This window comes from Sylvia atricapilla, chromosome Z, assembly GCF_009819655.1.
Source record: "Sylvia atricapilla isolate bSylAtr1 chromosome Z, bSylAtr1.pri, whole genome shotgun sequence".
Classification (NCBI taxonomy): domain Eukaryota; kingdom Metazoa; phylum Chordata; class Aves; order Passeriformes; family Sylviidae; genus Sylvia; species Sylvia atricapilla.
The window spans coordinates 79,646,456-79,667,983 of NC_089174.1; the positions used below are offsets into that span (position 1 = coordinate 79,646,456).

The 21,528-nt window shown below is 38.4% G+C and overlaps 1 protein-coding gene across 7 annotated transcripts in view; it reads left to right on the forward strand.

Annotated features, from left to right (window-relative positions):
• ERBIN (erbb2 interacting protein) overlaps nt 1–21,528 on the forward strand; it is a 117,475-nt gene that overhangs the window by 45,717 nt on the left and 50,230 nt on the right. For all 7 annotated transcript variants that reach the window (XM_066338998.1, XM_066338994.1, XM_066338992.1 and 4 more), the window contains 2 exons: nt 8,168–8,365; nt 11,226–11,343. In XM_066338998.1, the coding sequence (XP_066195095.1) occupies nt 8,177–8,365; nt 11,226–11,343 (307 nt within the window). In that variant the 5' untranslated portion in view covers nt 8,168–8,176. The remainder of the gene's footprint in view (nt 1–8,167; nt 8,366–11,225; nt 11,344–21,528) is intronic.

Genomic DNA, 21,528 nt, shown 5'->3' on the forward strand with positions numbered 1-21,528 from the left:
TTCTGTGACAATTCCTGTCATCCTCCCATGTGGCCTGTCCTTTTTTCCACATTTCATGAATTTCGTTCTTCTATTTAAGATTTGTTAGAAACTCCCTCCTCATTTGTAAAGGGTTCCTGCTCCCTTTGCTTCATTTCTGTTTCATGGGAATGCATTGGTCTTGAGCTTGTAGGAAATGATGCTTGAGTATTGACCAGCTTTTTTGGGCCCCCTTCTTTTCCTCTAAGATTCCACCAAGAAGGTCTTTGATGAGGCTGAAGTTAGCTCTCTGGAAGTTTAGGGTTCTTGTCTTGATTGCTGCTTTGCTTCTCCTACATTGGATCATCTTGAGTTCCACCATCTCCTGGTTGCTACAACTAAGGCTGCCCACAACCTTCGCATCCTTAGTCCTTCCTGGCGTGTTTGTACAAGGTCCAACAGCATGCCTTTCCTTGTTGGCTCTTCTACCACTTACAGCAAAAAATTACCATCAATGATCTGCAGGAACTTCTTGGACTGTGTGCTGGGGTCATGTTGTCTCTCTCCAAAAAATACTCCCATATATTTCTGACTTACAGATTTTTTGGTCTAGGCTTATAAGGATATTGAGTATTACTGCATTCAGTTAAAGGCTGCACTTGAAATAGAGTATTTTATTACGTAAGTTATTTGCCAGAGATTTTTTTCAGCTCAATTTAAAAATAATACTTCTGTTCTGTTTTGACAGAGTTATTCTGGTTTTGTCATTGTTAAACTAAGGCCAAGTACTGCTGGCTGGTTTATTGCAGAAAATAAATAAAAACAATTATTCTAAAGAGTTCTTTTGATATGCTGTGGGTGGGTTTTACTTGTCAAAATTAACTCTTGAGGTTTGTTTTAGTGTAGGCAGTTTAGATAAACTTTTCAGCTAAAAAATATCTGTTGCAACACATATGTAGCTGGAGATTCTTTAGCTCGAGTAAAACAGGAAAATGCTGTTGTTGAACAAGGAAAATGTTGCTGATACAGGTAACACCATTGCAACTGCAACAAGTTAAGAGATTTTTATAATATGGTTGGATGAGAAGCTTCATATTCTAATTGTGTAAAGGATTTCTGATTGTTTTAAATCAAAGCAAAACAGAAATGGTAAATTGAAATTTGGTTAGAATTTATTTATAGAATGAAAGAGATATTTTAAGCTAATGTCTCCAGAGTTCATACCTGATGTTGCATTTTCGAGTTATCTGAACTACTCGAAATTATATTGCCGCCCTGGCCCTTGGAAATGGGTGGATGGTTTGAGGTGGGTTTTTTCATTTGTGTTAATATATAGAGACACTGAAAACTTATGAAGTAGTTAACCCCAGGAAAAGCTTTGACTTGATATTTTGGCAAACTAGGAGTAGAGAATGGCTGGGTTTGGTTACATTCTGGTATGCCGGATCAGTAAAAAATCCTAATTTCTGTGCTCTCTTTTCTCTTAGTTTTCTCAAAAAAAATTAGCAAGCATCCTTAATGTTTTTTTTTTCATATAACAATTGGCTATTCACTGTATTTACTAACATGTTCTTCCTCCTGTTGTTACCATTCACTATTGTTGTTTCAAGAGTAATGCCTTTTATTTCTTTTTCTCTGAATGCTGTCTGTGAACAAGCAGAGGGGTTTTTTTTGGTGTTTCTTGCCTGCATGAGGAGACACAGCCATGGATGCAGGGGAGCCTTGTTTCTATGCCAGAACTGGGGAGCTTTGGACTATAGCTTTATATTAAAATGGTGTCCATTTTATTTCCAACCACCTGTTCCTTTTCCAGAGTGCAGTACTTTGGTTCATTTGTTTGTACTGATCTGTTTGCCAGTCTCATTCTGTGAAATGTATGACATAACCAGTGCAGTTTGGGGAATTTTTTTTCCTAGAAGAGACACAAAGAAATAGTTTGGATGAGAAGGGAGGAAGAATTGAAAACACCTTAAGTTGACAGTGTCACCAAATGAGACTTCACCACCTCAACCAGAGAATGCCAGTACTGCTTAAAAAGGGAAAGTTTCTTCCCAGTGCAGGCTGTCTTTGCATGTTTCAGGTCCTTGCCAGTGGCTATCAGGTTTGAGCTATCCTTTCTGTTCCCAAAAATGACAAGAAAAGCTATTGAGGAGAAAGACACTTTCAAGCTAGGGTGGGCAAAATGGTGGTTGCAGTTTATTATTTTAAGAGTTCACCTTTCCTGTTGAAGAGGACTGGATTGATCTTAGGGGAAGTGTGTACCAAGCCTCAGTGCCACCCCCTACACACTTTCCCCACCTCCCCCTCTCCCATCCTCCAGATGATTTCCTGATGAGTAAGAGGTTCCAAGTACTTTTAGTTTAAAGAGTGAATAATTCTGTACTCCATTTACTGTAAAAACTTAGGATGTTTTGTGTTCTTTCCAGAAGTACTATGCTGTTTATAGTTTTTCCCAAATTAATGAGGATTAGTGCTGTTTTTAACTGGAAAACGTTCATATAAATTGTGCTGTTACTTTTCACAGTATAGCATCTCCCATCGAGAAACCACACAGTCAGTGCTTTGGTGTCTCCTGTGGTGCTTGTTGCTGCTTTAGGCAGAGAAAAACCCTTATTTTTTTTTTTTTTTTTTTTTTTTTTTTTTTTTTTTAAATTCTTTGTTTCAACATGAAAATGTTCTGTCAGTTGGCCAATTAAGCCTTTCTGTGTTTGTCAGGCAGCATATTAGGTTACATACTCCCCAACACAGTCTTTCCCTTTTCTGTGTTTACATGTGCTCAGCTCCATAATTCTGGACTGGTTGGTAGACAGGTGGATTGAAAAGTACTCGTATTTTGTGTGCCTAGTTCACCTTGCCTTTCAGTATAGACATCTGATAGCTGGTTTCATTTTCAGCTGCTGCTGATGTAACATCCTTTTAGGAGGCCTGGATGGGGAAAGTAGTGCTTTCTTGACCATGAGCAATCCCGTTCTATTAGCATCAGACAAAAAATCTAAGGGACAAATGATACAGTGAAACTGTTGCTGCTTTCAAAACAAATTAACATAGACTGAGGACAAAATTACTGTGATCCTAAGCTCTGCTTGAGGTTACACTGAAAATGTTCCATGGATTTCTGGCAGGTCTACAGATGTTGGACTGCCAGATACTTGGGTAATGGGAGTATGCAGGCAATCACCAGAGTTCAAAGGAAGAGTGGTGGTCACTGAATGATGCTAGTCTCTTCTGGATTAAAATTTAGTGTATATCCAAGCTTGCTGTTAATCTTTTTTTTTTCTTTCATTGGTCCTCAAACCAATGCTTTTCTTTTCAGCTTCATTTTACAATCGTCTACATGATTGCATTCTATTCAGTTTTACTGTTTATAGTTTGTATTGGGTGTAGGTGGCAAGGATTTAATCAGTGGGGTATGAGGTCCCACCTCTAAGGGGAAGGGAGAACCCAAGATGCTTTTCAAAAGGAATAACTTAAATTACACAACAGCTTAAGAAGTTTTGTTAGTTAATTAAACACGGCATAGAAGTTAGTATGTTAGTCCTACACCTACTAATGTAAGTATGCAGTGTGGATTTTGGATAAAGTGGTAGAGTGAAAAGGAGGAGACAAAGAGAGAGACAAATTCATATAGAGAGCCATTAATGTATAGAGAGAGCCATTAATAAGAGAGGGAGTCAGTCTTGGCTCCTGTATTGATCCAGCCAATGGGATGTCCAGGGTCTGGGGGCATCCATGCTTGGTTTTGGATGCCTTTTTAATACATAAGCTTTCCCTGACTTAGAAAAAAGTTTTGGATTTTTTGTGTATAAATCAGTGATCATGCACAGTCTGTTCTTCCAGGTCCTTGTGGAAATGGGTCAGAGGGTTTTGGTGCTTTGGTGGCCTTGCTCTCCCCATACATTCTGTGCCTGCTTCTCCACCTCATTTCTCTGTGCTGTACTGAGCTGTGCTTATCTCCAGGAGGTAAATCAAAGACCTTTGTCCCAGAAAAGAGCTGTCCTACCTCTGTATGGCCCCTTGTCCAGTCACATCTTGTTCTTTCTCACAGTGTTACTGCCAACAGTCCTTGGCTGTTGTTCCCTACAGTCCTTGGCTGGTGCCACAGCCACCCTGATATTGGTGTGTGAGACAAACACATTGGCCCTTTATCTTCTGGGATCCTACAGGGGGTCTGCAGGTGTGACTTCACCACATGCAGAAGCTACCTGCAGCTGCCCCCATGCTGATGGAACTAATTCCAGCTATTACCAAGGCAGACCCACTACTGGCCAAAGCTAAGTCAGTCAGCAGTCTTGGTAGCAGCTCTGTGTTAACATATTAAGAAAGTATTAAAAACAACAATAGCCAGGCAAGAAAAGTGAGAATATGTGAGGCAACCCTGCAGGCACTAGGGCCAGTGAAGGAGTGGGAGAAGGTGTTCCAGGCACAGAACAGATTCCCCTGCAGACCATTGTCCAAGGTGGAGCAGATACACACCTGCAGCCTGTGCAAAGTGATGGTTTTTTCCCATCTTTTTCATTCAAGAAGTGAAAAAAAAAATGCGAAACCCAAGTAGTATGTAAAGGTCATAATTTTCTTGTTGGCTGTGAACACTGAACCTCGAGTAAACTTGTCAAGGCTCTAGTGGATTGAGGGAACATGGGAGTTCTGTTTGTGTTTTGGGTTTTCTCTTTGTTTTTTCTTTCATGGTCTTAATCATATCTACCTCATAAAGAATTGGAGTTGTTAAGTGGTGGAGAAAAATAAGCCATCACAATGTTGTAGGTCTGCAAGACAATTTTACATTGTTTGATTTGGGTGCTTCATTCAGGTGATCTGATGATGTGGTATATTAGGAAATCAAGATTTTTCTGCCTGCTAGACTGGCCTGTTTTATGGGCAGGAAAAAAAAATCACTATCTTTTCTGTCCTTTTTTACATTCTCTGTATTTACTCAAACTAAACATGGAAAAGTTCCTATTTGAGCAAAATAAGGACAGCACATGTGTGTGAAATCACATTTTTCTCTCTTTGATAGTTCTAACAGTGGATTCTGTTCTGTATTTTCTGATTCCTTTCATCCATTACAATTTTTTGGCTTGGCAGCTGACCACAAGATGGGTAGACAGAGACAGATAAGAAGTGTGTATGTCTGGCTGTTGGTTTATAAAATATATATTGTAGAGAAGTAGTGGTGGGGTATGCTTCCTGCCACTATCCTGACGCACCCATTTCCTAGTATTGGAAGCCATCTCTGTTGTCGAACAGGAGTGTTAAACAGTTCTTCCTGTATGTGTAGAAGTAAAATCTGGACAAACATAAAACCGTTTTGAATTAAATCACTTGGCAGTTTCCTGCCTTCACTTAAATGAAGCTTTCTTGGTTCATTCAGGGTTTTGAAGAGTTACAATTAGATATATGCCCAGGTTGGTCAAACCAGAGCTTTGGGGGATGGTTGTTTATTTGATACTTATATATGAGTTTTGACTATTTGGGCTTAAGATGTGATCTTGAGTTTAGGTGCCTAAAGGGACATGGTAGCTGAAGGAGATAAGACCCAGCGCTGTGATGTTGTAGAGGCATTTGTTTACAAATCTGTCTACAGTGTTGTGGATGCATGTGATCTTTTGCCAGATCTTTTTTCCCCCAGGCGTTCCAAAAGCTCAAGATCTCTCTTACAAAATAAAGGAGTAAGTTAGGAAAACTAGATACATGTGGGTTTTGCATTGTTCGGCTTTGTGTTTTGATGCTTCAGAAACTGTGGAGACATGGACAAGTAGGACTCCATGTGAAAAGAACAGCCACTGAAAAAGAGGGGGCAAACAGCGTAATGAATCTGCTTTTTTGAGGGTTTTGAATGACAAGTAGTATCTTTTTTTTTTTTTTTTTTTTTTTTTTTTTTTTTTTTTTTTTTTTTTTTTTTTTTGTTATTCATATGAAGCATGTAGTAGACTTCTTAATATTCTCTTTTCAAAATCTAGTTCTCAGAAGCTGAAATGGCTGGACAAAGTCAAGAACTTACTGACAGCTGTAGCTGGTGGGATATGTGTGTGTGCCTTTCCCTGCCAGACTTCTGGTAATCAACTCCCATGTACAATCGCTGCTTCCAGTGCTTTTTTCCATGGCATATATTCTTCTGTTTATACTCCTATTTAAAGAGACTGCTGTTGATATTTCTTCTGAAAGTATTGTGTTTTTCCACAGCTTTGCCATTCTTTGAACTACTAGTGAAATGAGGCTGAATTTCTTTTTTATCAAAGGCTTTTTGTTTTTAGATGTTGGCCAGGGAATTCAACTTGTGTTTTCGTGTGCAGCATCAGAGGCTTGGAGAAGGCGTGGGTAACTTTGACCCAGTGAGCACACCAGCTTCCATAGCATCTGTGGCATCTGTCTGTGGGTGGCTGGAGGATGTCATTCTTGAGCCTGTTCCTGTGAAAGAGGCAGAAGGAGATTATGCTATCTGTTTTGCTGACTTTCCCGTTTTGTGGAAATCCCCAGTGTGAAACTTGCAGTCTCCAAATGCTTTGTATTGCAATACAGTTAGGTATTTTTAAATTTTTTTAGATCACTTTTTGTTTAAATAATATGGCTGCATTTTTATGGGAAATACTGTGTTCTGATAATCAACATTGTAACAAAATTCTAGCAACATGGAAGCATTGTTAAAAAATTAGTTTTGACATCTAATTGTTCTAATGAGGAGGTTTTTTTCCATTTTTTTTAATGGATAGATGTAGAATCTGTCTGTTCACAGCCTGTGTGATAAATTCTACTTCTGGTTAATGAAAACACTAAAGTATAGCAGTCTCTTGATCTGTTGCCATGTGACATGTACATACTGTAAAGAATATGGGAAGCTAAGTTGCACACAGAGGAAAATCCAAGTGCATTACTTGTTTTTGTGTCTTAGTGAGAAATGGGGTCTTGCTTGTGACTTTACATAGTGCCATGGGCATGGTATTTTATGTTCTCCTTGTATAATTAACATACTGTCTGAACGTTGAAGTGCAGTCTGCTAAATGTGTCTGAAAGACTTTTTTGGCACTTGGAAGAGAAAGTTTCCTGTCACTAGTCCAGAAGTTGAAATATAATTTCAGCAGTTCAAAAAAAAAAAAGGAGATAAAAGAGGCATATTTTCATTTGGAGTGTTGGCAGTTGATTGAGAAAATAAATAGTGCTGTTTTGGAGAAGTATGTATTTTTAGGCCAATTTCCTGAGGAAATGAAGCTGACATGATTGTGTTGTTGGTCTGCATATGTTGGTCCTTCTTGAAAAATTGAGTCTGTCATCTAATTTCAGATGAACTTGAAACCTGAGGTGACATTCTGAAGATTTTGTGAGAATTCATTGCTAATTAGAGAAAAAGACCTAAACTTGTGCTGTTGCTGAGGAGAAAAGAGGCAGGAACATGGCTGGTGTATGCTGTCAGTGATTAGCTAGTCAGCAGCATTTAGGTTTGCTTTCTCAGGCTGAATAGGGATAATGTAGACATCATGGAGAATAGAGGGAATTGTTGTAACAATGGGTTCAGAAGAAGAAAGGTACATTCCCATAGCAAGGTGAAGATTCCTTGTTCCAGTGTGCACAGCAAGATCTGTTGAAATTTTCCAAAGGGAATGAAGTTGCAAGAAGAGGTCATGTTGTTATCTCTGCACTTGGGAACCTTTCAGTTTAAACTGCAAATAGAACAGTTGGTAGAAACTGGTTCTTTTTATTGTATTCTATCATTAAATGAGGGATTTGAAATTAAGGTAGGTGAATTTACGTGTACAAAAAAAGCTCTGATTCGATTTCTTATAGCTAGATTATAATTCTCTGTAGAGGATGGATTTTATTGTGCTAAACAAAAATATACCACCAACCTTTGTAAAGGTGGGATAAGCTGTGTTGTAAAGATGCAATTGACAGTTCAGAAATGCCTGTTTCAAAGTTCTATGATTCTCTGCAGTGTAGGACTGTGTTAGTTACTGACAAGTCATAGGCTAAACTTTGGCTTCATCTTCTGGTATCTGTAGGTGTGTTGACCCCATTTAATGTCATCAGAGTTCTGTTGAATTTAAAAGATAATAAGTACATGCTCCTCACTGTGTCTCATGCGTACACAAATACATATACAAGTACATATATGTGCTACTTCTTTTCAGTATTTAGCAGCCGGTGGAAGTTTGAGAAACTGCATGTGAATGTTTCTGAGGTTGTCTTGGTTTTTAATTGACCAATTTCCCTTCCACAGTGCCTGAAAATGACAACAAAGCGGAATTTGTTTTTGCGGCTGGTGCCATGCCGCTGTCTGCGTGGAGAGGAGGAAACTGTGACTACACTTGATTATTCTCACTGCAGCCTGGAACAGGTGCCTAAGGAGATTTTTACTTTTGAAAAGACCTTGGAAGAACTGTATTTAGATGCTAATCAGATTGAAGAGCTTCCAAAGGTATGTTGGATGATTTTCCTTTTAGGTATACTTACTAAGTCTTTACACCAGCATTGTAGAAGTTAATAGTGTCTAGCTTCAGGTTTTGGGCAATAGTTTGCCATGATGCAGCCTTGGTAGACTGAAAGTTTATGCATTCCAGCTGAACTATTTCGTTGCATGAGTTGGAATGAAATTGCTCAAGCAACGGATGAGGTTCAAGGGTTACAAAGCAGAAAAGACTGGCTAATAAATGTAATTCTGTGCACGGAGAAGTGGGTAGGCTACCACTTGCCTTGGTATAGTCTGTGGTTTAATTATCCATGTGGTTAGAAATTGCTTGAGCATTTATCTTTTGTTCCTTTTGGAGTTTTGGGGTTTTTTTCTTAACTGCAGGGATGTATAATAGCCTACACTTGCTTCAGTTTAATGTGTTTTTGTATTAGAATAAGTCATACTTAAAGGCATATTTCTGAGAAACTAAAGACTTTTTCCAGCTTTTAAGTAATTTTGGTCATTATTTTTTGCTACCCTTTCAATTTTCTAAACACCCCCACATATAAATTCAAATATGGCAAAGAACACAAGCAGAGAGATTAGGGGTAGCAAAAGTGATATTTTTTAACTCATTTGTCAAAAATTTGATGAATAAACTTCCATAGAGGAACTTTGGGGAAGGCCTGTAATATTTGGAATGATCCTAGCCAGTATGGAGCCAGAGTTTCAGTGTATTCCTTTTCTATTTTATTTAGCTTTCCAACTCTGGAAAAGGCTTTTAATTAAGCCATTTTAATTATGAAGGGTGTGTTACTTAATAGGCCCTCTCTGGTTTTCTGAAACCCTGTTAAGACATTACCATTCTCACCTTTGCCCCAGTAGTGTTTTGTGATCTGGCCTTTGTATGTCACAACAAAACTGTTTTGGGGCTGCTTGTCAACCGTATCAACGAAATGACCCGTCAGCATGGCTGTTGGATTTTTTTAATTGCTCTCAATCTTTTCAGAATTCCAGCTTATTTCAAAACTCAGTTCTTACAGAAGAACTCCTTTAGCTGACTTGTTGAGGGCACAGTATGAGCAAACTGAGGAGAGAAAGATTGTGGTAGAGAAGGAATTGACTTTATATGAATGTTAGTGCATAGTCTCGGCTTCAAAATCGACTGGGCAATTGGAGTTATTTCGTTTCGTCCTCCTCCATCAAATATGCTAAATCACATCTGAGAAAGTACCATGTTTACTGCAAGTGCCACAATGTGCAGTTGAGCTGAAGAGGTCAAACTCTAACAATTTTACTTTTCTCTCTCACTCTGATATTTGGAAGAAATCAAAATTCTGTAGTAAAATAGTCTTTAATTATGTGGCTTCCTGAACTTACTACTAGTAATTATGAATATGTAAACACTAAAAAAGAACAACAAAAGGAACAACTGCAAAGTCGACATCATCCTCCCTTCCCCCTCCATTTTCCTTTAGGGATCTTGCAATTCCTTGTGTTGCATGTGCCTTGACCTGCGTTATCAGAGAAATTTCTAATGATTCCAGAGTTTAGATTATTGCTTTCCAGGGAAAGAGTTCAAGTATATATTCCTGAAATTAGAGAATGGCTGCATAACACCTGAGCTCGTCAAAGTATCGTTAGTGACTTCTAACTCTTTAAAGCCATAATGATAAATGAGTTGTAACAGACACATTTCTGAAGAATTTGAAGCAGCAGCAGACAAGTTAAAGCTCATTCCTTTAACCGTCCATCTTGCTAATTCATGTCTGCTTCTGTTCTGGGGTAGTATGTGCAAATTTTAAAGGAATGGGGCTTGTTCAGTCTCTGGTTCAAATAATGGCCTTGTAATTGAGACACAAAAATTTTTGGTCAAACTGAGCCCGTTGGTATGATAGTCATAAGGATAATTTTTTTTTTTTTTTAACTCAGTGAGCATTTCCTAGTTCTTTATGATCTTTTCTCAGAATTCCAAAAGAGAAAATCACTAAGTCAGAGTATTTATGAATCATCTTATCCAAAGTTATCATGAAAGGAATTCTCATTATAAATTGTTCAGATGAATCTTTTCAACTGCTTTCTTAGAAATGTTTATTTTATACTATGTGTAAGTCTCCTGCCTGTCTTTTGAGGGTTTTTTCCCATTACATTAAGATTATTTCCCCTACTTTGTCAATTTGTAGAACTTTTGAGGAAGAATCTCTAGGTAACCTGCATTTAAGAAAAGATCTGGCTCTGGACTAGTATTTGATAAAGATGGTAATGCATGTATACAGAAGAGATTAGACAGTTTTATGTACTGCTAGCTTGAACTTTGACTAGTTTCAATCTTCCACTAGTCAAAACTTCGCAATTTTTTTCAATTCTTTTGATTTTTTCATACTTAAGGTAGGAAGCATGAATACGGAAGATATTGGAAGACATAACAAAATGAGGTTTATGCTTTTAGAGGGGTACATACTGAAATACTGTGTTCCAGAATGATTTGACTTTAAAAGATATATCTATAATTTTTTTTTCTTTTCTTTCTTGAATAAACTCTACTTACCTCTGGGGTGTCACATGGCATGTCTGTTATACAAAATGTTTTGCAATGCTTGTGGGTTTATATGTAACTACAGGTCACAGTTTCTAAGATCGTGGAAGGAATTTGTAGAAAGCATAAAGCCTAGCTGCTGCCTTGTGGCCATCTACATTTTTTTTGCTTTCTTAAGCATTGTAATATAATTCAATTTTCAATGAAACTAGTTAAAAATTTTAGTGGTCAAAAACTTCAAATAACCTGGTCTTCAGGCTATGAAGTCAGAAGTTTAAAGGGGTTAAAACCAAAAGCTACATAGAGAAAACTGATAGAAAATCACATTCACTTTCTTCTTTGTTTCAATAGCAACTTTTTAACTGTCAGTCTCTACACAAGCTGAGTTTGCCAGACAATGATCTAACCACATTGCCAGCATCCATTGCAAATCTCATTAATCTCAGGGAACTGGATGTCAGCAAGAATGGTAAGTCACTTTGCTTATTGTACTGAGGTAACTAGAAGGCAAATCACCATTGACTTTACAAAGACACTAGTGAAACTATAGTTTCTGGAAGGTACACAGCTAGTAATTTAAAAATTACTACTGTAAATTACTGCTTACAATAAAAAGATGCTCTGTTATGAACTGGTTGTGATATTTAATTGTATCTCTTATACTGTTTGGTTTGTAGACAAGGCTGTCTGGTATTTTAAATTCTCTCAAAATATATAAGCTCAAACATTAATTTTAGGAACTTTTGTCATCTGTCACTATACTGAAAAGCGTTTGCAAAAGAACTTACAAATTTTGCTGGATTTTATTGGTATAATTTATTTCATGTGAAAAATTGTTTTGGTTTATTTTAATAAGCTGTTGGATTTTGTAGTATAGTAGGACTTGCCTAGCTGTCCTCCTCTAGGGATGATAACATCTGTTGCATGGGGAAGTGTATGTATCCGTAGACATGACTTGGTCTGACTTGGTAAAAATCTAGCATTTTGGGTGAGTCAGACATAACTAAAAGTTATGAAATGCTGTCAACCAAATATTGTTTATGTGGGGTTTTACTGATGGTGTGCTGCTTTGGTAAGCTGGCAGATATGTGCAACTGTGAGGAAACTGAAATAATGTTGTCATCAAACTTAGTTGTGTGACTTATTTGAGAAGTTAAATCAGCTAACTGAGGAGAATGGAAGAGCTTTGTCTTACTAATTTAAAGAGGATACTTCATTGAAATAATACTTGAAAATAAGAATTACATAAATATTTCGAAGATTGAATAATTCAATTTATATTTTTTTATTTGGGCTGCTAACTAATTATGACTCCAATGAGAAGTAAGTTCTGTTTTAGTAAAAAAGCATTCCAGTTGCTGAGATGTTGATACTTTCTGTGGTTGTTTGTTGTACCCCAGTCTGTATTCAAACTGTTACTCTATTATCTCTGCTTAATGAACACAGCATTTAGTGTGATACATTGACCTGGTTGTTACTGATCTGTTCCTGGTACAAGTGGATTGATAGTGTTTCTTAAAGAATGCTGGCCTTAAACTGTCACAGTAACACAAAAGAGAGGAAGAATCATCTTTTTGTCCTGGACTGAACTGTTGAAAGTATTAACTGTTTGCAACACAAGTTCTCAATGCAGAAGACTTAAAAGCAGTAAAAGGGGATTTGAGTGCTGCTGTTGGCAAATTCCATAGCTCATGTACATAAAAAGGCAGCTGAAGTCAGGGAGCTACTTGTCTGTCTAAAATGTCATGGCCCTCAACTAAGCCTACAGAGTTCAGTGCTGAAAGAGCACTTGTTCCTCTAAGGCATATGATACGCTATCCCAGTAAACTATGAATCTGTTTTCTAGAGGTTGGGTTTTTTTTAACACCCTTCAGAGAAATGGAAGGCGGTACAGGCTTATTTAAACTATTATCATGTGCTTGGTGTCAGACTTATCACAATTTGGATAGCTTCTCTGACTAGTGTTCCGCCTAAAAAATAGTTCTGAGGTCACAAGCTTGTTTGCTGGGGACATGTTGTCTTCCAGTAGTTTTCAAACCTCTGTAAAAGTAAGAAAAAAACCAACAAATTAGAGTCCCTGCTTGTTCCTGCTCGGTGAAGTAAGAAATGCTGCTCTTTATCCTGTAATAAATTTGGTATTATTTGAGGCCTCATTTATTGGTGATTCTTGCCCTTTCTCTTTAGCTCTCCACTGTTGCAACGATAGAAAATTTTTCTGTTGACAACTGCAAGCCTACTCTCTTCCCTTGGGTCTGTTTTTCTCTTTGTAAGAATTTACTGCTCACTTTCTCATTGTTCTGATGAGTGTCTATAATAGAGCCAAATTTGAGATATTTTACTACTTTTCTAAGAGTAGCAAAATCTATAAAAATCTGCAATTTTTCCTTTTTCTGTTATGTGTCAAAAGAATAGAATGTGGAAGCAGTGGGCTTCTGTGGAAAGAATTGCTTTTCCTTTATAAAAAGCCATAATCAGAGGAGATTAGTCCCCAAAAAGAGCAGGATGATGAGTGATGCCGAATTCTAAAATAATTCAATGGTTTTCAGATACCTGTGGTTGTGGCAAGTGAATGGTGATAGTTGAAGTATTGATATACCATTAAGTATTTCGTTCTGAGATGGATTGGGCTAAATCATGAAGTGCAGATACCTTGACATCAAATATGCATTTATTTTTAAAAGTTGCATTTTTAGAATGATAGACTTCAGTTTTCAAATACCAGTATACATGAAATAGCACTTTCATGTAAAATATTTGAGCTGTTTCTGGCATAGGCATAATCAAATGTAATGACCAAAGTATTTAATTTTCTAAAGAGCTGATAGGAAAATGAAAAACTGAGCTTCAAATTTAAAATGTTTCCAGATTACTTAATGAATTGCAGTCTGGCTCACAGAGTGAGACCAGTTGTATGGGAGACCATCCAGTTGTCCAAGTAGAATTATATGAATATATATGTGTGTGCTTAATATTTGATGTTTAGATGAAAGATCAAAATCGCAGAAATTTTTCAAGGTAGCAGATCTGTTACATAAAAGGTGTTAGTCCAAGAAATCAGCCTTTATAGTGCTTTAATAGCAGGTAAAAAATCTTGCCCATTTAATTTCTGGCTTAAATGTGTTTGGCTTCTTATACACACACAGTATATAAAACACTGTAACAGAGACACAACAGATGTGCAAATGCTGATATTTAAGAATATTTAATAATGTTCTATCAGAAAAAGGATTCTTTTAATCTAGCATCCTGTCTCAAACAATGACCAGAAGTAGAATTTAGGGAAAATTTAGTAAAATACAGGGAGCCAGGAGACATGGATGTTTCCCTGTACATTCCCAGCGTGCAGCACCTTCTCTTATTGGGCCTCCTTGGGCCAGACAGGGTGTTTTTTTAATTTACGTCTTCATTTAATTACTTCTCTGTCAGTTTATCTACTGTTTAAAGTGATGTATGTTTTGAGACAAGTGCTGAGTTAGAGTACAAGTCTATAATGGTTGTTAGTTGAGGAGCATACAGAAGTCTTTGTACAAGAGTGTGGTCTGGAATGTATTATCCATGGCTGCTGAAGTGGTTGTGGCGTGAGTGCAGCCTAAAAATACCAAATTGCTGCTATATGTGCAGCAAGCATAGACTCGAGTTAGACTTAACTCTGCTTTTATTGTTGGTGGTAGTCAATAAAATCTGTAGCTTTTTCATTGTGAGGACATCCACGGTCCTTTTAAGGCATTTTAACCTGATTCCAAGGCTACTGTGAAACCTTAATATCAGAAGTATTTTGTTGCTTCTTTCCAGAGACACCTCAGCTTTGAAATTTTTAGCTGAAGCCTTGTGCTATCCTAGTCACAAAGATGAAATGATAGTTGAACAAATGAACTGCATTCCTGTACCAGAAATTACATCCTGCACTATACAAAGCATTGAGAGATGCCTTTTCTCCCACCCCTGTAACCTGATGGATGGTTACATCTTAAAGAGAAATTGCAGAATACTGAATGTGAGACCAGTGTAGAAAAAATAATTTTAATAAATGTTTTATTTATGAGGCTAAAGGAAATCAAAACGTTTTGAATCCTGTATGACAGATTTACTTATGTATTGATAGTTGTACAGGGAAAAAACCCCACCCTCCAAAAAAAACCCCACAACACCATTTTTCAACCCACCAACCCCCAAGTGAGTGTCTTTTGGGGTTAAACTTTAGGGAACAATAATTTCCTTGTGCCTTAGCATGCATCTAGGGCAATGTGGAAGGCTGTCAAGGAGATATTTTTGCCTCTTCTTTGAAGAAGGGGAAAGCATTTATGTGCAGTGTCTGGTGGCATATCTAAATGTACAGAAGAGTTAGATTTACAGATTACTAGAATCAAGTGCTTTGAAAGGCTGGAACAGAATGAGGTGAGTGCCAGGAAAATCAGGCTTTCCTGGAAGCTTGAGAAATGCACTTGAAATTGCTTGTGTCTGTGGGGTTAGTCTAGTGGGAAACAGTGTGTGATAATCTATTTTTCCCTATGTGCAGGTGGTGAAAGAAAAAATATGGAATTTTTAAGTTGCATATTATTCAGGCCTTTGGAGCATTAAACAGCAAGATGAGGAAATTACTAGGAAAGTCAAGAGTAATCTGGGGCCTTGGAAATAACAGTACCTTCAGTAGTCTTTTTAGATATTTCTTTCACAGTGATGTTCCAGCAAATTTACTCATGTCAGTTTGTTAATCTGGATTACAAGGAATCTTCATGGAAAAATAGACAAACTAAACCTAAGAAAACACTCCCTTCCCCTCCCCTCATCCTCCTGCCTCCAGGCATATCTGCCTATAAAGTTATTCCTGTAAAGAATTTTGTTAACAGATGCAAATTTAGACCAAATATGTTTTCTTCAGTGTTCTAAAATAATCTGTTGATTTGGCAAACTATCTTTAATATGCTTTGTGCCAGAAGTTGTGGCATTGTAGAATGAAAATTCAAGAAACTATCCAGTTTTATGTTGCCCATCTGGTATGTTTAGGAATATGGCTTTTCCAACAAATTGAGAATTGTTCATAGTAATATGAACAGGGAGGGAGAGGGAGGGAGACAAATCCAAGTTTTATTTTCTGCAGGAAAAAAGACAGGAAGATCCTGAATACAAAATAACTTGCTGTAAATTTGCTGTTTCTCTGCTTCTACTGGCAGAAGGACGGACAGGACCAGGGTTTTTAAATCATCCGTGATAGTGAAATAAAAGATAATTGATTTGCTGCAGAGTTCTGAGTCTGTATCTCTGTGATAGTGTATCACTGTATAGAGGTTATAAATGTGCACTCAATGTAGGCAGCCCTTCTATTTAAAGGGGTTTTTTGAGTGTTGGTAGTACTTTTTCTTAAATACATTTTTTCATATTGATGGTACTGAAAAGAATCTGTCTGTTCATAATAAAAATATCTCTGTGTGTAAGAGAGGGGGCAAATGGAATAAAATTTCAATGCAGATAAGGTTTTGAATGTGAAATTTGAGTGTATCTGAAATTTTGAAATAGGTTTATTAAAAATGTCTGCTTGGACTCAAAAGAAATGTCTGTAACACAAGAAAGGGTATTGTAAAAGTAATTATGGGGTTTGTAGATATGGATTTACATGTAAAGACAGCATCAAATAGGATCATAGAATAGAATTATTTGTGTTGGAAGGGGCTTCCAAGAGCATCTGATTTCAACTTACTTGACAGAAGCAGGGACATTTTTCACCAGACCAGGTTGCTCAGAGTCCCATCCAACCCAACCTTAAATATTCGCGGGAGGAAGCATCCACAGCTTCTCTGGGCAACCAGTTTTCACCACTCTCACAGTAAAGACTTTCTTCCTAGCATCAAATCTAAATGTATCTCCATCCACCCCATGTCCCGCTCTTGTGAAAGGTCCATCTCCGCCTTTCTGTATGGCTCTTCAGGTACTGGAATGCTGTAATTAGGTCACCCTGAAGGTGATTATACAAATTTAGCAGAATTCTCTTCTTCTGGATGTTACCTACCTATCCTAGATTCTTCTCCTTCTAGCTCCAGAACATCATAGCTGTTTTTAGGGGCAGATTGGTAGCACAGCAACATTCTTTCTCCTGCTCTGAGCTGAGACAAGAGTCTGTTTCCCCTTGCCTTGTGTATTAGCTGATCCTACTTGCTCAGGTTGGGTTAACTTACCTTCAGCTCCCAAGGATTTAGGGGAGCGTTATCACCCTGCCTGTGTGAGAGCTTAATCTTGGCATCAGTGGCCTGCTCAGATTCCCAGATGGTATGCTGCCTACTGAGCATTTTACACAATGAAGCTTGTCTTCTGGGCATTTAACTCTGCCTTTGGGTTCTAGTGGGGCTCCCAGATTCTGGCATTCCCTGCAGCTGAGGGTTTGGATGGCTCTCTGAGACTTCAGGTCTGTTTTGGTATAGGCATCTACCTGAGGAGGCTGTGGCCTTTCTCTTTGGGTTTCATGCTCAGCCCAGCAGTTGGAATGAGTAGACACCAGTTTTGTTACCGAAAAGGTTTGCTGCATGTTGACCACTTAGGACAGCATACAGATGGTCTGTATGCCTCGTAAGAGGAGGAGGGGTTTGGCTACAGAGAGTGGATTCCAGCCCATCCCTGATGATGAACTTAAGCAGGCAACTACTGGCCAGTGAGCTGGGTGGTGACCAAATCACAGGCATCAGGGTCAAGTGTTTTTGCAGTAGCCTGTATAAAGAGCTGTGCCCACCAATAAAAGCTCTGTCCTGCACGAACCTTGGAGTGCTGTGTCATGTCTCTGTCTCCCCCCACTATTACAACCACTCAGTGGGATGGAGTGGCTCCTCTTCTGTGCCCTTCCTTGTGCACTGCCTTGCAGACCCCTGTGCTTCTAAAGGAAGTGTCCTGCTCCTCACACTCCAAGTCACTCACACTCACTGGACCCGTTTAAGTCTCCTATGATTGCTAGCCCCTGGCTATTGCTTTCTCCACTGCTCTCTCTCACTTGCAAGAACTGCTGGGACTTGGCTGTTTCCTGGCAGTCCTGATAGATCTCTCAGCTGTTACTCAGTTTCCCCTGAATCCAGGAACCTCCTCCCCAGCTCAAATCTGGTGCCTAATCTGCCCAGAATTTACTGTAGCCACAGGTGGTGTCACCACTGTCACTATGCACCTCTCCAGTTCACTAAATGAGAAGCTTGTATCTTTATTTCTGTAACAGGCTGTGCTTTGAGTCGCAGTTGTCATTTAATAGCAAAAAGTGGCTGGACACACAGCACTGATTCCGCGTCCAGGGTAGTGGGTGACAGGGCAGGGAAAAGCAAAGCAGCTTCCAGTGGTTATGTTTTGCTCTTCTCTGGGTGCTTGACAGAATTCCATCCATGAATTAGACATGATTGAAAACCATGTAACCCTGGAAACTTTCCAGGGTTATGGCCACAGCTGTTGACAACTCTCCCTAGTGTTTCACATTTTGCAATTTTGCCTTGCCTTGGCATGTTTTGGTTTATGTAAATTAGTGTGTCAGGCATGTCTTCAAGAAGCCTGGCTGAATTACTCAAGAATTATTTGCTATTCTTTTTTTTCACATGTATTGAGAAACCTGTCTTGCTACTCATATTCCTTCTCATTTACATTATGTAAGAGACATGGCTAGAACAGACCTAGAGAGACCTTACTCTGAAAATTGAAAGTCTTCCGAATGGTTTGAGGAGGAATGCTTGGAAGACTCTTATGCATTTGCTGCACTGTGCTAGTACATGTGTATAAAAGTCAAAAAATCCCCAAACCCACAAAACTGTAATTGAAAAGGTGTTACTGCTGTTCTACACATGAGCCTTGCATCTCCTCTAAACATGAGATGCTGGTGGGTCTGAAACCAGCTTCAGCAAGGAGAAAATACAGGAAGGGGAATAGGAGTAGGGGTGGGTGGGTCAGTGCTGTGCAGTGAATTGTTTGGGTTCTAATTCACCGCTTACTTTGAATAATGAAAAGTACTGGTTTTAGTTCAGAAGGTATGCAGCAATCCCACATTAAAGTAAAATACATAAAAACAGATATTTCATATTCTTTGGGAGATTTGTGGCATACGTTCTTAAAAATATTTTGCTGTGGTAAGTCCATATGGGCTTGAAGGACAGTTGTAGCGGAGGCCTGAGGGGACGAACAAATAAATAGCAGCTTCTCTTTTTGTGGTGGAGTTCTTGCCCAGAAGTTAGACTCTGTATAAGCAGACTTGCTGAGGGAAGAAAGTAGGTAATTTGTATTCATGCAAACTGAACCTGTATGTTTGCCTCTTTGTTCTCTATACTTGCAAGAGTGCAGAGTGGAGTAAGTGCACAGCAGGCTGTAGTTTCATGTATTTTGCTCCAAGAGAGCTTTTTAGCGTGCCTGTTGTTTGGAGAGAATTCTTTTCCCCCTCGGATTGTCTCCACACTGAGAGGTCTAGCTCCAGACTCCTATGGGAACATCTCTCATATGGCTTCTAGAAGTCTCACATGTGTTGGTGATTTTCTTGCTCTGTCCATTTTAGGGATTGAACCAATACTGCTTCCTTGCTCCTGTTTAAGCTTATTCAAAATTTTTATCTGTAACAAGAGGTGTGACTCGCTACGAATAGTACTACAAATCAGTAGGGACTGCCACTTCTGTATAGCAGTGGTGGTTTCTATAACTGATGTCTGGACATGTTAGTTTTAGTATTTGTTTCTGAATTAAGGTATGACCAGAGTATGAGCTGCAGAGCAAGCCCCCATCTGCATTAGGGCTGAAGCAGGAGCGTACAGGGCTCTGAGATCCATTGCAGTACAGAATTCTGCCAACAGTGGATCTGATTTGCACAATTTTCTGTAGCTATAGAATTGCCAATATTTGAGTGAGAAAAAATCTTATCTGAGGGAGAGAAAAAATTGTCTCAGTTTTTTCTCCTGCTCTGCATGCTGCACTGACTCTAGTGATTGAAGAGGATTATGCTGTGTAAGGGAGGAGATGAGTGTAGCTCCAGATGGTGAGGGGGACCCCAATTATGCTTACAGTCCTTAATCCAGGCAGAAGGACATTTGAGCACACTTGCTGTGACAGGCTATTAAAAAAAAAAAAAAAAAAATCATTGCTCTCCAAAGAGTTAGAAATCAGTTGAAATTCTGTATTTCAGTCATGTTATGTGACGAAGAACTGAGGTTGATTACCTCCAGATTTGTGTCTGTTGACCCGAAATCCCTGTATGACCTTTTTGGTATGTCCTTTGGACATGTGCCACAGCTGGACTTGGATCGTGATTGAATAACACAAGGTTAGATGGTGAGGTTTTGCCAAGTAGAATTCTGAATGATGAATGCTTTCTGCTTTTGGCTTAATCCAGACAAAACTTTTAGGTTCTTCTTCCTTACCTTACTGCTAAATTTTCTTAAACATTCTTTCAGGGTTGGTTTGGTTTGTTTGTTGTGTTTGTTTTAACTTTTGTTTGTGTTGTTTTGGGGGGTTTTTAGGTTTTGTTTTGGGGTTTTTTTGGTAGGGTTTTTTTATGTGTTTATTTGGGACTGCGTGGGGTTTTGTTTGTTTTCTTTTTTGTTTGTTGGTTTGTTTTTTTGTTTTGTTGGGGGGGTGGGGTGTTGTTGAGGGGAGTTGGCATTGTTTTTGATAGAAACTATCCAGTGAATTTAAAAGTATACTTGAAATCTGGGAAATCAGGGAGGAAGGAACAGGCAAATAAATGCTAAAGGCTTTTACACAAATCTAACTTTACAGAAATCTAACTTCTGTGCTAAACTACACTACAAAAAGAACTTTGCTCCCAATTCAGTTTGGATCTGGTGGTTAAAGATGATCAGCAAATGGTGTTTTCTCCTACTGTGCTCTGCAAATGTTAGTGTCCACAGGCATGATGGTTTGTATTTTTTGGAAAATAGTGTGACCTTTAAGCCAACTGAGCACTGAAATGTGTTGGGCATAGTAATTACCAACAAGTAACCATGTAAAGTACAAAATGAAGATATTGAAGAACCTGTCCATATAATGCTTTCCAGTGAAAGTGGAATAAGGCTGCAACAGACCAGGTGATCTGTTGCACTCTCTTTTATAATCCTTGAGTATCAGTAGTCAGAGAAAGCAGTAAAAACCCTAAAAGAAAAATAGGATTTAGAAAGGAATGTGGATCTCAATTTGCACTACTCATCTAATGAACGGTTCATGGAAGGACTGAGTTGGCTATGAAATGGACTAGCTAACACAGTGTTAAAAATGAGTGAAGAAATATGTAGTCACAGAATCCCTTAAGATTTGCTGAGCTTCCTTAATGGGCAAGAAGATTCAGAACACTGAGGATAGATGAAAGGCAGAAAAGCAACAATTCCCTTACAAAGCCCTCTTTACAACCTCCTCTTCCTTCCCTGTATTTTTTTCTCATGTCTCTCTGCCTTCTTATTTATTCTTCTTTTTACTTGCTTTTTTCTTGGTGGGAGAAAGGAAGGATTACTTATCCAAAAATAATAGCATACAGGCAAAGTATAGCTGAGGAAAAGGGAGTAGTCAGAACATTGTTATGTAGTCATCTAGTAAATGCAACTTCTTATCAAGTGGTAGAGTAGCAGTCTCCTGATTCTTTTTTCCCTACCTTCTGGTTGTGTATTACAAATATGAGCTATATTTCATGCTGTCATTCTCAGTGTGGTGCTCTTTTGAATGATGG